This window comes from Sciurus carolinensis, chromosome 12 (assembly GCF_902686445.1).
Source record: "Sciurus carolinensis chromosome 12, mSciCar1.2, whole genome shotgun sequence".
NCBI classification, from domain to species: Eukaryota; Metazoa; Chordata; class Mammalia; order Rodentia; family Sciuridae; genus Sciurus; species Sciurus carolinensis.
In genome coordinates this window covers 44,037,409-44,050,546 of record NC_062224.1, presented here as the reverse complement: position 1 = coordinate 44,050,546, position 13,138 = coordinate 44,037,409, and the positions used below count along the sequence as shown (strand labels likewise).

The following is a 13,138-nucleotide window of genomic DNA, read 5'->3' as shown; positions in this document are numbered from 1 at the left end:
TGGGTACATAATTTTGTTTCTATGGTTGTGCACAATGTAGATTCATTCCATTCATGTAATCATACATGTACATAGGGTAATGATGTCTGCCTCATTCCATCATTTTTCATACCCCCCTCCCTCTCATTTTCTTCTACATATTCTAAAGTTCCCCCATTATTCTCACATGCCTCACCCCACCCCCATTATATATCATCCTCTACTTATCAGGGAAATCATTCGGCCTTTGGTTTTTTGGGCTTGGCTTATTTCACTTAGCATGATATTTTCCAATTCCATCCATTTATTTGCAAATGCCATAATATTCTTCTTCTTTATGGCTGAATAGTATTCCATTATTATATAGACCAGAGTTTCTTCATCCATTCATCTGTTGAAGGGCATCTAGGTTGGTTCCACAATCTAGCTATTGTGAACTGAGCTGCTATAAACATTGATGTGGCTGTGTTACTGTAGTTTGCTGATTTTAGGTCCTTTGAGAATAAACTGAGGAGTGGGATAACTGGGTCAAAATGTGGGTGCATTCCAAGTTTTCTTATTGTTAAATTAATGACACTCAATTTCAGCTCATTTTTATTTTTTTTAATTTTTTATTTATTTATTTATTTATTTATTTTTATTATTTTATTGTAAACAAATGGGATACATGTTGTTTCTCTGTTTGTACATGGCGTAAAGGCATACCATTTGTGTAATCATAAATTTACATAGAGTAATGCTGTTTGATTTATTTAGTTTTTTTTTCCCTTCCCCCCCACCCCTCCCACACCTCTTTTCCCTCTATACAGTCCTTCCTTCCTCCATTCTTGCCCCCCTCCCTAACCCTAACTCTAACCCTAACACTAACCCCTCCCACCCCCCTCAGCTCATTTTTAAATGTAGTTAGTTTTCCTTGCCTTGTCTTTTGAGGGTTAGGTTATTTTTTTATATTTTTGTATTGTTGTCATTTGTTTCTCTTTTCTTCTGCTAACAACCAAATTCTATTGTTCCCCCCGCCATCTCTTCTTCTCTTTACTTTTTTTCCCCGCTTTTTTCTTCTCCTTTCTTATAACCATCAACTGCTACATCTCTTCTGCATTCTATCTGTTCACTTTTTGAAATTGTAAACTCTTTTCTACCTTCCTAGCACATTGAATTTTCTCTTAATTAACTATTTTTACCACCTTTTATAACTAATTTTTTCTATAACTCCGGCTCCACCTTTAATTCCAATGTAATTATTACTACTGTGGATGACATAGTTGACACCTGCTGTTTGCTTTAAAACCTTACACAATTCATGATAATTATTTTTACTGTTGACAATTTCTGATCCCACCATTCTTGTTTTCGGTAGTAGTTAATGTTGTAGATGTCATATTAGGTACTGGGTATTTATTTTAATGCTACATGTTTTTTTCATTGGTGTAGTTATTGTTTGTTTTGCCCTATTCTATGAAGTGCTGGGAATCTACAGGGATATTACAAGTTGATATGGTAGAGACTCTGCTGTTGAACTAAACTCAGCCAAAGACAACACACCTTGCTCCACACACAAATTAATGATAATCAATTTCAGCTCTACTTTAATACAAAGACCAGAAGAGACAGAAAACAAAACTTGTGACCAGGTCCCAAGTAAAAATGGATAAGGGTGTGCCCCCAGGTTCCATCTTCAAATATCTACTGCTACAGCAAAAACAGTGAATTAGCACAAAGACTGTGGTTACCATATTTATGAGCAGTTCTCAATGTAGATCACTCTAGGACAATTTGGCAAGTGAACACTGCTTCCTTAAAAGGTCCACACATAAGCATAGAAATATCTTCCAAAGATGCATAAAACCCAACACAGGAATACAAGAAATATGAAAAAACAAGGTAGCATGTCACCTCCTAAAATTCATAATTCACCAGTAACGGATCCCAAATATATGAAATGGATGAAAAAATCAAATAAAGCATTCAAAAGAAACATAAAAATGATCAATGAATTTCAAGGGACCACAGAAAAGCAACTGAATGGATTAAGAAAGTCAGTACATTGTATGAATGAGAAATTCAATAAGCAGATAGGAATATTGAAAAAGAACCAGAAATGTTGTAAATTAAAGACAAAATAAATCAAATAAAATGTTCAGTTGCAAGTTTTTCTAATAAAGTAGACTATGTTTAAGGCACAATATCAGAGCTAGAAGACAAAGTGACCAACATTGAACATTCACACAGCATTAAAGGAAAGAAAATAAGTAAACATGATTAGAATATACAAGAATTCTAGGACAACATTAAGAGACCAAATTTAAGAATAAGTGGAGCTGAAGAGAGTTGTGAGATGCAGGCTAAGGAATTGATAACCTCTTCATGGAAATAATGTGATGGACATCCAGATACAGGAGACATTCACAACCCCAAATAGACAAGATCAACAAAGAACTTCTCCATGACACATTATAATTAAAATACCTAACATACAGAACAAGGATAGAATTTTTAAAACCTCAAGGGAAAACATCATGTCACATTTAGAGTCAAGCTAATCATACACAAATTCTAAAAGCCAAAAGGGCTTGGAATGATATGAAAGAAAATAACTGTCAACCAAGACTGCTATATCCAGCAAAGCTATTTTTCAAAATCAAAGAGGAAATAAAACCTTCCAAGATAAGCAGAAATGAAAAGAATTCATGACAACTAAACTGGCACTACAGAACTTAATTAATGAAATATTCTACATAGAAGAAAACAGAAGAACTCAAAGGAACAAATCTCATTTGAAGAGTAGCTAAACAAATGAGAAACAAAACCACATTAATGTTATATATAATTCAAAATGGCAAGAATTAATAAACATTGTAATAACATTGAATGTAAATGGTCTCAACTCTCCAGTGAAATGACATAGACTGGCAGAATAAATTAAAAAGACTCAACTTATGTTTTTTGTAAGAGATGAACCTTACAGACAAAGCAACCACAGGCTGAAAATAAAAGAATGGAAATTAGTATACAATGTGAACAAAACCCCAAAACAAGCAGAAGTAAGTATTCTCACATCTGACAAAGCAAACTTCAAACCAAAATTGATAAGAGACAAAGAAGGTCTCTTCATACCAGTAAAGGGAAAAATCTAACAAGAAGATATAATAATAATAAATATTTATGCTCCAAACATGGGTGCAACTACTTACAGAAAAAAAAGATACTACTCAAATTGAAACCTCAGGTAGATCCCAGTACAATAATACTGGGTGATTTCAACACACCTCTCTCACCATGAGATAGGTCACCCAGACATAAACTAAGTAAAGATTCTTTGGACCTGAAAAATATGACAAATCTGTAGAATATTAAAAAAAAAAACCTGAATACTGTTTTTCCTCTCAATGGCTCATGCAGTCTTCTTCAAAATAGACAATACTTTAGACTACAAATCAACTCATAACAAGTGCAAAAAAATTGATAAAATTTCTTGCATCTTATCAGATCATAGTGGAATGAAATTAGAAACCAACACAACAAAACCCTACAGAAACTGTATAAACACATGGAAATTGAATAATACATTTTTGAATGATAGATGAATGATTGAAGAAATCAAGGGAGAAATTTTTAAAATTCTTGGACTCAAATGAGAATAGTGATACAATATACCACAACCTCTAGGACACTATAAAGTCAGTTCTAAGAGCAAAGTTTACTGTTATGAGTACTTACTTAAGAAAATCAGAATGATCTCAAACAATCTAATGATACATCTCAAGGACTTTGAAAAATAAGAGCAAATCAATTCCAAAAGCAGTAGAAGGAAGGAAAAATATTAAGATCAAAATTGAAATTGAGAATAAAAAAAAATACAGAGGATTACTGAAAAGAGTTAGTTCTTTGAAAAGATAAACAAGATTGATAGGTCCTTAGCCAACTAACCAAAAGAAAAAGAAAGAAAAACCAAATGAATAAAATTAGAGATGAAAAGGAGAAATCACCACCAATATCACAGAAATTCAGCAGATCATTGACTAATTTGAAAGTTTATACTTCAATAAACTGGAAATCCTAGAAGAAATGGATACATTTCTAGACAAAGAGGGTATGGCAAAATAGAATCAAAAGGACACAGAAAACCTAAACAAACCAAAAACTGGCAACAAGATATAAGTGTAATAAAAAAACTTCCAACAAAGAAAAGCCCAGGACCAGATGGATTCACTGCTGAATTCTACCAAATCCTTAAAGAAAAACTACTGCCAATACTTCTTAAATTATTCCATGAAATAGACAGGGATGAGCCACTTCCAAATTCATTCTATGAAGGCAATATCACATTCATACCAAAACCAAATAAGGACACATCAAGGAAAGAAAACTACAGACCAGTATCCCTAATGAATTCTGATGCAAAAATGTTTAATAAAATATTAGCTAATCATGTTCAACAACATATTCACAGTCAAGTTGGTTCTATTCCAGATGCAAGGATGGTTTAGTACAAACCAATTAATAAATCTAATTCATTGTGCAAATAGAATAAAGGACAAAAACCACTTAGTCATCTCATTAGATGCAGAGAAGGCCTTTGACAAATTCAACATCCATCATGATAAAAGCACTGAAGAAACTAGGGGTAGAAGGAAAGTACCTCAATGTCATAGAGGCTTTATATGAAAAACCCAAAGCCAACCTCATAGTAAATGGCAAAAAACAGAAAGCATTTCCTTTAAAATCTGGGACAAGACAAGGGTGCCACTCTCACCACTCCTAAGTAATATAGTGCTAGAAATTCTTGCCAAAGCAGTTAGGTAATAGAAGGAAATAAAAGGGATAAAAATAGGAAAAAAATAAATGATATGATCCTATGCCTAGAAGATCCAAATAAAAAGACTGCAAGAGCTAATAAATAAATTTGGCAAAGTATCAGGTGACAAAATAAATATGCAAAAATCAATAGGTTCCTATGTACCAACAATGAATCTGCTGAGAAAGAAATCAGGGCAACAATCCCAGTCACAATAGCCTCAAAAAAGAGAAATATGTAGAAATGGATCTAACCAAGGAGGTGAAACACCTCTGCAATGACAAATATAGAACATTTAAGAAAGAAATTGAAGAAGGCCTCAGAAGATGAAAAGGCCTCCTATGTTCATGGATAAGCAGAATTAATAGTTAAAATGATCATACTACCAACAGCAATATACAGATTCAATGCAAAGCCCATAAAAATATCAATGACATTCTTCACAGAACTGGAAAAAATGTCCTAAAATTCATTTGGAAGAATAAAAGACTAAAGAGCTAAAGCAATTCTAAGCCAAAAAAACAAAACAAACAAACAAACAAACAAAAAACAGTGCTGGAGGCATCATAATACCTGACTTCAAATTATACTGCAGAGCTATAGAGCATGGTATGAATGGTACGGGCATAAAAACAGATACATAGACCAGTAGTACAGAATAGAAGGCACAGAGAAAACCCATACATCTACAGTCACCCAATCCTTGACAAACATGCCAAAAGCATACATTGGAGAAAAACAGCATTTTAATAAATGGTGTTGTGACAACTGATTATACATATGTAGAAAAATGAAACTAGACCTTTATCTCTCACCCTACACAAAAATCAAGTCAAAATGAATCAAAGACCTGAAAATTAGACCAGAAAGTATGCAACTTTAGAGGAAAATGTAGGGTCTACATTCCAACATATGTAGGCATAGGTAGTAACTTTCTCAGTTGGACCTATAAAGCTCAGGAAATAATTCCAAGAGTTAATAAATGTGATAGCATCAAATTAAAAATATTCTGCATAGCAAGGAAACATTTAGGAATGTGAAGGAGACCCTACACAATGGGGGAAAATCTTTACTAGCTACTCTTCTGACAAAGGATTAGTACTTGGAATATATAAAGAATGCAAAAAACTTTGCACCAAAAAAATCAAATAACCCAATTAATATAAATGGGCAAAATAATTAAACAGGCACTCTCACAATAAGAAATATAAATGGCCAATAAGCATATTAAAAACTATTCAACATCATTAGCAATCAGGGAAATGCAAATCAAAACTATACTGAGATTCCATCTCACACAAGTCAGATGCTGGAGAGGATGTGGGGAAAAAGGAACCCTCTTACACTGTTTCTAGAATTGTAAATTAGTACAACCACTATGGAAATCTGTATGGAGTTTCCTCAAAAGTTTAGACTTAGATCCATTATATGACCCAGCTATTTCACTCCTTGGTGTTGATTCTAAAAAGTTAAAGTCATCACACTATAGTGATACATGCATACCCATGTTCATAGAAGGACAATTCATAATAGCTAAAATATGGAACCAGGCTATGTGTCTATTAACAGATGAATGGATAAAGAAAACGTGGTGAAACTACATAATGGCACTTTTTTTCAGCTGTAAAGAAAAATATCATTTGAAGAATGGAACTAGAAACCAAATAAATCAAACTTAGAAGGTTAAAGGGGAGTATGTTTTCTCTCCCATGTGGAAATTAAAGAGGAAAAGTGAAAAGAAAGGTGTGTCAGGGGTCTGGATCTCATGAAATCAAAGAGAGATTGGTAAAGTGACAAAGGGGTGTGATGTGGGGAGGGAAGGGGCAAGTGTTGTGGAGTGATACTGACCAAATTATATTGTTGTTTTTTTTTGTATTGTGTACATGTACATATATGTAACAACAAATCCCATCATCATGTATAACTATAATGCACCAACAAAAAATGTGGGAAAAATATCTTCTTGCTTCATCTTAAGTAATCCCAAGCCCTACAGAACTAATGCACTAGCATTCAACATTCTGACAATGAAATAAAGAAGGCAATTCCATGTATAATAACAGCAAAGAGAATTTGACTGAATTTAACAAAGAAGTGCAAGCAAGATTTTTGCACTGAAAATACAAAATATGGTTGAAACAACTTTTAAAGATCTCAATATCTCTTCTTCATGAACTGTTAGACTTAATAATCTTAAAATGGCAATACATCTCAAATTGACTCATGGATTCAATGTAACCTCTTCAAAATCTCAGCTTCCATTTTGCCTGAATTGACAAAGTGATTCTAAACTTTATGTGGAAAATCCAAGGAACACAGAATAGCCAAAGCCATCCAAAGAACAACAGAGTTGGAAGACTCACACTTACTTGATTTTAAAACTTAATACAAAGCTACAGTAATGAAGGCAATGTGATACTGGCATAAAGATAAATATATAGATCAATGGAATGAAACTGAATGTTTAGAAATAAACCCTTACGTTTATGCTCAATTGATTTTCAAGACAAGACTAATGGGGGAAAGAATAATTTATCAAAAAACACTGGAATAACTGGTTATCCACATGTAGTAGGATGAAGTTGGATCATTTCTTCATTCTATCCTCTTAAATTAACTCCAAATTATCAAAGATACAAATTTAGTTTCTTAGAAGTAATAGGGGTACAAGTTTTTGACCTTGAGTTAGGCAGTAGTTCCTTAGATTTGACATGAAAAATGAAACCAACAAAAGGAAAAAAAATAGAGAAATTTAATGTTATCAAAATTTAAAACATTTGTACTATAAATGATAACCATGAAGAAAATGAAAAAAATAAAACTGGGCACAGTAGTGCATACCTATAAACCCAGTGACAGGAGGTTGGGGCAGGAGGATGGCAAGTCTGAGGCCAGGCTCAGCAATTTAGTGAGAACTTTAGCAACTTAGGGAGACCTTGTCTCAAAATTAAAAATTACAGAAAAAAGAAAAAGACTGGGGATATAGCTCAGTGGTAAAGCACCCAATACAAAAAAATAAAGAAAAGGAAAACATGAAAAACAACTCACAGAAAGTGAGAAATATTCAAACACTATCTAATAGGTACTTAGATTCATATATACAAAGAACACTTATACCTCAATAATAAAAGTATAAATTACCCAGTGAAAAAACAGGCAAGGAACTTGAAAGGAGAAATACAAATAGTAGATAAACTTGTAAAATATTTTTAACTTCATTAGTCATTAGGAAATTGAAAATCAAAGTGATAAGGAGATATTACTTCATATCCCTGAGGATGGCTTAAAAGAGAGACAATAGCAACTGTTAGCAAGTATGTAGGAATCTCAGACATTTCTGGTGGGAATTTAAATGGAGCATTCACTTTAGAAAACAGTTTTTCATGGTCACTTCCTCATAATGCCAAATATAGAGTTAACATATGACCCAGAAATTCTTTTCCTAGGTTTGTAATTGAGAAAAATGAAAATAGTCATATAAAAACTTGTACATGAATGTTCATAGCATTATTATTCATAATAGTTAAAAAGGAGAAATAATTGAAATGTTCATAGGCTGATATTTTGAGAGATAAAAAGTGGTATATCCACACTCTAGATTATTATTTGGCAGTATATAGGGACAAAGTCCTATTACGTGCTACAACAGAGATGTACCTTGAAAACATGATAAGTTTAAGAAGCCAGTCTAAAAAAGACCACGTTGCATGATTCTATTGATATGAAATATCCAGAATAGGAACATTTACAGAAACAAAGCAAACCACTGGTTTATAGAGCTAGACTGTGCTAGGAGGAATGGGTATGGGGTTGCTTTTTTGATAACTAAAATGTTCTAAATTAGTGATGGTGGTTGCTGAGTTTGGTGAATATATTAAAAACTTTTAATTGTTTATTTTTTTAAAAAATGAATTGTATGGCATATTAATTATATCTTAATAAAGCTTTCATAAATTTTAATTTAATAAACAACACATTTATCAAAAAATCTATGATTTATTCATAGTATTTAACAGATGTTAGCAAATGAGTCAAATCTGCCCTGTAGCTTATTTTCATAAATTAAATATTATTGGAACACAGCAACACTCATTATTTATCTATCATCTACGTTTGATTTTCCATACTTGAATAGTAGTGATACAGACCAGTAAGCTTACAAAATCTAAAATGTTTCCTGTTTGATGTTTTACAAAACAATGTTTGGCAACCCCTGCTATGGAATAGTATTTTAAAGGAATGCACAAATCTTTGCTTATTAACAAGTTAGATCTCAAATAAGTTTGGAGTAATATGTAGAGTTGTCATTTGTGTAAAAAAAAAAAAAAGACATAGAAATTTAACCCAGTAATGAAAATTATACAATTGAATAAGTGCATTCAGTGTTAGGTAGATGCATTCTGAAAACTATAATACCAGTCCATTAATGTCTCTGAGGAGAGGAATGGATTTTTGGAGTGGTAATCAGAAGTATTAACCTTTATTGTATTATTTTAAACTCTTTACAAAGAAAATGTATAGGTGTGTTGCATAAATAAAAATATAAATATAAAAGTATAGCATATTATTAATAGACATAATGCAATGTTATATTCTGTTTTTCAGAGCTGTAAGTGATCAAGGTTTATTAGAAGCTGTGAGTATGTCACTCTCAATTTAAGATTGCACCTTGTTTATGAGTTTTTAATAGCCTCTAGAAATTGCTAGTATTATATTATCCTAAATACAGATACAATGTTTGCTCAGTTTATTCAAAATATTTTTATGAAAATGTGAGCTGGAAAACTTTTGATTTTACACTGTATTATTACTCAGAAGCACTTCATTTCTGAAATCTTAAGATATAATATTCTAGTCTTCTGAATATTCCATTCATTACCAATCCTAATTTTTGTTAACCTTAATAATAGCTTTGCCATACAGATTAACACCAAAGGTTGATTATTTTCATGAATTAATGAAAACTTTCTTACCTTTGTAAGTATTAAAACCTTTCTGTATGAAGATATTTGTTTGGTCTTCAATATTATTAAAATATTATATTCGCTTTAGAAGTACAAACAGATGCAAAATGATTTCAAATTGTTATCAGAGGAGAAATCAGTGCTGGAAAATGAACTACACAAGTTGAAGGATACAGAGGTTGGTAAAACTTTAGTGTTGGAAAATGACATATAGTACCTAACAAAGCTGCTAATTTCAGGATAGGAATCAAAGTGATATTTAAATGTTTTATAATATATTTTCAATATTAAAAATTACAATAGCTGTACTTTAAAAAATTAAATGTTATCTTCTGAATTACCAGATTAGTTATTAAAACCAAAAGTATGCTGAAGGACTTTTCTCAGCCAAATATTTAACTTTGTTAATTCATCAGTAAGTTAGGATTTTATATATATATCTCCTCTGCAATTAACTAATGGTTTGTCACAGTTCACGCTACCAAGTAGAATGAACTGAAATGTCAAGGATAAAGGAACATATGTTTCTTTTTGTATTTTCTTGTTTTATTTACACAGCTTATAAATTCAAACTATAGACAACAAAGTCAAATGGATTAGAAGTGAATTTTTATTTACCACTTAAAAACAAAGTTGTGTGGTTGAAGGAACACATTCTTGCATCCACTAATTGTAAAGGGAGGTTCAGCCACATCCAGTGTGGATGAGGGAAGGGATATCTGTGGGAGGATGGTGCTGGCTATAAATCAATTACTAATAAACTTATCCGATCAGTAAACATAAGAGTCAATACTCTTTTCAAATGGAAGGGGGTGTGATGGATTGGACCATACCAGATCTGGCCTCCAACAAGATGAAGAAGCCCCACCTTCACCTTTATTTATAGTCCCACAGGTAAAGGGGCCAAGACCCAGCAGGGGCTGCTTCTGCGAGGAACAGGATCGGGTAGAGTTAGGGAAGCCATTTGCTTAGGGAATTAGCACATCCTCCCAGGTGAGTCACTCTGTGCAGGGCCACCTACTCCTCTGCTATCTGAAACAGTCTCCCATGACTGCCAGTTACTGGGAGTCAGACCTCAGTATCCCATGGCTCAGCCAAACCTGATTCTGCTAAAGGAGGATGGCTCCCCACAACTAATGTCGGTTTCTTGATATTTCTTCCTTACTAGAGGAGGAAGCCAAAATAGTACCAGGAGATTTTCAATTTATTCAGTCAGAGAAGCAGTGATTCTACACAAGTATCAAATATAAGGACTGTTGCATATATTCAATTTAGAAATAATTCCATTTAGGTATAGACCAAGTAGGAATAGAAAATCAGTACAAAAAATTGCTAAAAATCTTAGATTGTCATATAGTCTGCCCATGTGTGCATTTAATTTCGTAGTCTTACAGTCACCTTGAAAATACTTTGGAGTTTATGAGTTGAAGTTGTAGCAGTTTCTGTTTTGCTCTTTTATTGTTTCTTTTTGGTCTTTTTTGGTCTTTAATTCTGCTCTAAAGAGTAATGATTTTTGCATAAGTTTCTTCAATGTGTGGTCCAGGATACAACATGATTTTCTGGTTCAATCCACAGAAAATTTTTGGTGCTCATTTGATAGGTTAAACCCCATACATTATTGTCTGTTTCTGCACATGTCATTCCTACTTTGCTTCTCACTTAAGTTTTTAAAATTCTAAAATAAGTTAAACCTCAGTGACCCTATTTGTAATACTTTGGATATGTGAAGTGTAATCAATGAATAAATAGAGTGTACTTGTAGCATTTCTGATTATTGTGTGGAAGTGTGAAGGAAAAATGGTGAAAGAACATTTACTACACACACGCACACACATATATGTGTGTGTGTATAAATATATATATATATATATATATACACACATTTATATATATAAAAAACAAGAATTTTATATCAACCCAAAGATAGTGACCAAGAAATCTGAGAAGTAGTTTGTCTTCAGAGGAAATTTAAAATGGGAATTAGTGAGTAGGATGATGAAGAGAGAATAATAGGTATCACACATATCAAACTTAGGCTTTATAATAACAGAGTTACAAATTTTCTTGCAAAGTAGTCTTCCCTTTCCTAACTTAATTGTTTCTCTCAATTTTTTTAGATAATCAAATTTAATAACACCAAAAAAATTGATTTCTGTGCTTGCTTGCCAAATATTTATCAGTGTTCCTGTGAACTGGTTGTTTTATTTTCTTTTTTGTGTAATCAGGAGAAACTGACTCTGGCTAACTAAAGCTAAGAATTTATTGTACAAGTGTTCTCAAAGAATGAAAAGTCCAATAACATGTTTGGTGAGGATAGAACCAGGACAACCCTGGTAGTCAAAATAACTGATGTTCATAGATCTCTCCTACTTCTGCTCTTTTTGGAGACTTTAGAAAGGGAGCTTATGGCTATTTCTCCCATCCCAGTAGATATTATATCTGGAATCCTCAGTTTCATCGGTTTCCCTTCTGTAATAGTTCTTAGGAGAAAGGAGTCTTATTGGCCTTGCTTACAGCAAGTGTCAGCCATCAGGACAGATGAAAAACATGCAGTACTATCCTAAAATGTAATATTTTTTTTTTAACAAAAGGAAAAAAGTATACTGGGCACAAATGCCTTGCGTCCACTGTCCTCTGTAATGCTTTCCAAACTTTTCTTGTTTATTCCCAGTATCAGTAAATGTTTCTTTTAAAGGATTAGATAAATATTTTAGACTTTGCAGGCCATTTAGTCTCTGTTTAGTTTCTGTAGCACTGAAACAGCCACAGACAATACATAAATGAATGAGCATACCTGTATTGCAATAAACTTTATTTATAAAAATAGGCAGCCGGGCAGATTTGGTTACCAGTTGCCAACTCCTGACTTATTTCATTGCATTTCTGCTATTGCCTAGCTCTCTACAAAATTTTCCTAAATAGGATCTCTTAGATATACATATTTTGGAAAATATTTTGTTCCATTGACCTTGTTTCTTCCTGTACCAATGCTCATGTATCTATGGTTACAAATTTAGGATAAGTTCTGATATCTTGCAGGACAAGTGAAATTACCTTATTCTTTATAAGAATTTATTTTTGGCCTTTGCCTTCTTATGTAAATTTATGGCTAATTTGTCAAATTTTATAATTGCACTGAGTTAAACGAAGAGATATCTAGTTTATCAAGATGGCTTTTTGTTAATGAGCTTTTAGTGGATTCATTTTTTAAAAATTTAATGTTTCACTAAAAATATTTGTAATTTCATAATTTTCTTCACTTATTTTTTAGAATAATCTTGGTGCTTCATATTTTTATATTTTAATTGCTTTTTTTATTTTTACAGACTGCATTTTGATTCATTGTACACAAATGGGGTACATCTTTTCGTTTCTATGGTTGTACATGATGTAGATTCTT

At 32.5% G+C, this 13,138-nt stretch overlaps 1 protein-coding gene across 1 annotated transcript in view; it reads left to right on the top strand.

Moving 5' to 3' along the window:
• Window positions 1–13,138, top strand: part of LOC124962025 (coiled-coil domain-containing protein 7-like) — a 114,271-nt gene that overhangs the window by 76,059 nt on the left and 25,074 nt on the right. The window contains exons 11-12 of the mRNA XM_047521111.1: window positions 9,380–9,410; window positions 9,827–9,916. Coding sequence (XP_047377067.1) covers window positions 9,380–9,410; window positions 9,827–9,916 — 121 coding nt within the window. The remainder of the gene's footprint in view (window positions 1–9,379; window positions 9,411–9,826; window positions 9,917–13,138) is intronic.